Source organism: Pinus tabuliformis, chromosome 9 (assembly GCF_031772625.1).
Source record: "Pinus tabuliformis cultivar Carrire ecotype Pingquan chromosome 9, CPIR1, whole genome shotgun sequence".
NCBI classification, from domain to species: Eukaryota; Viridiplantae; Streptophyta; class Pinopsida; order Pinales; family Pinaceae; genus Pinus; species Pinus tabuliformis.
This window is the reverse complement of record NC_142307.1, coordinates 1,340,778,934-1,340,782,285: the sequence shown is the minus strand read 5'-3', so window position 1 is coordinate 1,340,782,285 and position 3,352 is coordinate 1,340,778,934. Positions and strand designations below refer to the sequence as shown.

At 41.2% G+C, this 3,352-nt stretch overlaps 1 protein-coding gene across 2 annotated transcripts in view; it reads right to left on the bottom strand.

Annotated features, from left to right (window-relative positions):
• Positions 1-1,277: 1,277 nt before the first annotated feature.
• The window catches only part of LOC149153477 (polyubiquitin-like), a 37,017-nt gene continuing 34,942 nt past the window's right edge, over positions 1,278-3,352 (bottom strand). Inside the window, exons 1-2 of one of the 2 annotated variants that reach the window (XM_089441920.1) lie at positions 2,754-2,879; positions 1,278-2,410 (exon numbers count right to left, since the gene is read on the bottom strand). In XM_089441920.1, coding sequence (XP_089298046.1) covers positions 1,464-2,381 — 918 coding nt within the window. In that variant the 5' untranslated portion in view covers positions 2,382-2,410; positions 2,754-2,879 and the 3' untranslated portion in view covers positions 1,278-1,463. Of the gene's footprint in view, positions 2,411-2,753; positions 2,880-3,352 lie in introns of those variants that run through there. The other variant, XM_089441921.1, reaches the window with a different exon arrangement.

Here is a 3,352-nt window from a genome sequence, read left to right as displayed (position 1 = left end):
AACCATTCAAGAGATGACGCGTGGTGTAGAGATAAGGGAGAAAACCGCTCTTATTGCGCAGTTAACCTCCGTGCATCTTGGCCGCGCAATATCTTTTTGGGGCATTGGATAGGGGCGTTTCTTTCAACGGTTGAGATCAATCGTGCTATTCACTTAAAGATTCAGGACCTGACTTATTCAGGTGGACCCCATCTTGATAAGATTATGGGCAAGTCCACCAGGAGCCACATGGCCCTTGGTGGGACCATCTGGGACCCAACACCCCTCAAGACCATGTTCACAAATCGTATATGCCTAATGGGTTTCTGAGCGGCACCAAGGTGGGTTCCATAAAACCCAAAAACCACAAGTGGTTTATTACGCAAGACACGGGTGGTATCAAGTTTTGGAGCAATTGCACGCGATTCCATACAAAAGGCAACACGTGGCAAGGAGAGGTGGGGGAAAACCGCTCTCATCGCGTGGTTAATCCCCTTGCTTCTTGTCTGCGCGATATCCAGGATGGTTGTCGGATCGAGACTCTGATTTCAACGGATCGGATTGATCGGTCTTATTGCTTATTAGCGAATAGGTCGGGGCTTGTACTAATCGACACTGTTATTTTTGCCAATTATCTAAGGGATTTGTCCCCATTTTGTTTAGGATCTACTTTTGTTGCAGGAGGATCAGTTTATCATCTTGATTTGTCTGGCAACTGTTAGCTGTTTTTGTTGGGTGTCGCCCTGCTGTCTGGGGCTCTATGTAAATTATGTAATTTATTCAGATCAATAGAAGGTTTGTCACTTATCAAAAAAGAAATGAACTATAGAGATCTTCTATACTAAAATATAGAACACATTCAAACTTAATTTATTTAATTAAGTATTTAAATAAAAAAAACAACAACTAGAGCATGTAAACTAATAGACTAATAATAACTTTGGTTTAACAACTAGAGCATGTAAACTGATAGACTAATAATAAGCACTTTTGTTTTTTCAATGTGAAATGCTCTATCCCCCACATTTAATTAAGTTAAAAAATAGTAACCATCAAAATTTTCTACGGGTATCAAATTCTTAAATATGTCTAGGTTGTCATCTATTATTTTCATCATTTTAACCCTTTAAAAAGAAATATTAATCATGTACAGCATAAAATACTTATATAGCTGCAAAAATGACTATAAAACACAATAATTTTTTAGAAAACGATTCGAGTCACACAACATGATTTAAGCAAGAGTTCATAACAAGGCACACTGTGATTTGAATTAAGGCACATATCACAAACGCTCATAAAAATAAACTTTAAAGCTTTATTTTATTGAAAGTCGTCTTCTTCATAATGCATGACATCTAAATATAACATCTAAAACCTATATAGACGCTGACGCGGCATTGCGGCATCTGACCGCTAGCTAAGTTAAGAATTCAATGAAATGGGCGTGTAGACCCTATTCATGAAAATAGATGTCGAGATTTTCAACACCCACCACGCAGACGCAAAACAAGGTGAAGTGTAGACTCCTTCTGGATGTTATAGTCGGCCAGAGTTCGCCCATCCTCCAGCTGTTTACCAGCAAATATGAGCCTCTGCTGATCAGGAGGAATCCCTTCCTTGTCCTGAATCTTCGCTTTTACATTGTCAATCGTATCGGAGTTCTCAACCTCCAGTGTGATCGTCTTGCCTGTCAACGTCTTCACAAATATCTGCATACCACCACGGAGCCGAAGGACAAGATGCAGGGTTGACTCTTTCTGAATGTTGTAATCCGCCAGAGTCCTCCCATCTTCAAGTTGCTTACCGGCAAAGATCAATCTCTGCTGATCCGGGGGAATCCCTTCCTTGTCCTGAATCTTGGCCTTCACATTATCAATAGTGTCGGAGCTCTCAACTTCCAGCGTGATGGTCTTGCCAGTCAGGGTTTTCACAAAGATTTGCATCCCGCCTCTGAGCCGCAGGACAAGGTGAAGAGTCGACTCCTTCTGGATGTTGTAATCGGCAAGAGTGCGTCCGTCCTCAAGTTGCTTTCCAGCAAAGATCAACCTCTGCTGGTCCGGTGGAATCCCCTCCTTGTCTTGGATCTTGGCCTTGACATTGTCAATTGTGTCAGAACTCTCAACTTCCAGGGTAATTGTCTTCCCGGTCAGGGTTTTGACAAAGATCTGCATCCCACCTCTAAGACGGAGGACAAGGTGAAGAGTGGATTCCTTCTGGATGTTGTAGTCCGCGAGAGTGCGTCCATCTTCCAACTGTTTACCTGCAAAGATGAGACGCTGCTGGTCTGGTGGAATTCCCTCTTTGTCCTGAATCTTGGCCTTTACATTGTCAATGGTATCAGAGCTCTCCACCTCAAGGGTTATGGTCTTACCGGTCAAGGTCTTCATGAATATCTGCATCTTTAAACGAAATCAACACAATACACAACCTGCGTAATCACGGAGCATAATTAGAAAACCCTGATTAACATTTGAAGGCGTAAATAAGCCAAAAAAGCTTCCGAATTTCACAATTTACACTCGTAGCCGAAATCATCTTTTAAAGATTTAGAGCAAACTAAATCATATTTAAAACCAAAAACAAAAGAGCAACATGAATCCTCATGGGATACAAAGACAAATTAACAGAAAGGGCATAACCTGACAACATCTACATGTCTAAAATCTAGAAGAAAAAGGGGAAGATAACAGGTAAAGGATTCGAAACCAAGATCAAAGAAAAGAAGAGTAATCGACTGCATGAAAGACTAAAAAGATAGAGAAAATTGATACCTAAAGGAAATCAAACGGAAATGATTACAGCGATCGCGTTGAGAAAATGAGCCAAAACTGAAAAACACAATGAAGAAGAAGACGCGTGTCGCCATATTTAAAGGGCAGCAAGGGGAAGATGGTCCGTTCGTAAAGGGACACGTGTAGTCGTTCCAAACCGTTTTAAACATGACGATGTACTCTAGGGGATTTGTAGAGAGTGAAGAAGGGGGAGTAGAGCGTCAGATTCATCTAAAAGGGGATTAGTATGGGGAGGTTCCCATCTTTGCATGGCTATAAGCGGCTAGCGAAGTGTTAAACCTAAATAGCGAAATAATTGTTGTAGTCCAGCTGAAAGAACACATGGTGGTAAGTATGAGGGAATTGTGGGCTTCACGAGACAATCGAGAATGAAGATTAATAAAGGAATTTCACTCTGCATTCCTTGTCAGTGCTATAGCCAACCTCAAACTCTAGAGGATTCAATGGACACACAACAAATTAAGAATGTGTTTTGATTTCCCACAGTCCAATTGAGAAATATATAAGTATTCTGAATATAACATTGGGCGGGACAATCTCTTCAGCACCACTTATGGCATCTGGTATCTCCCTCTCCC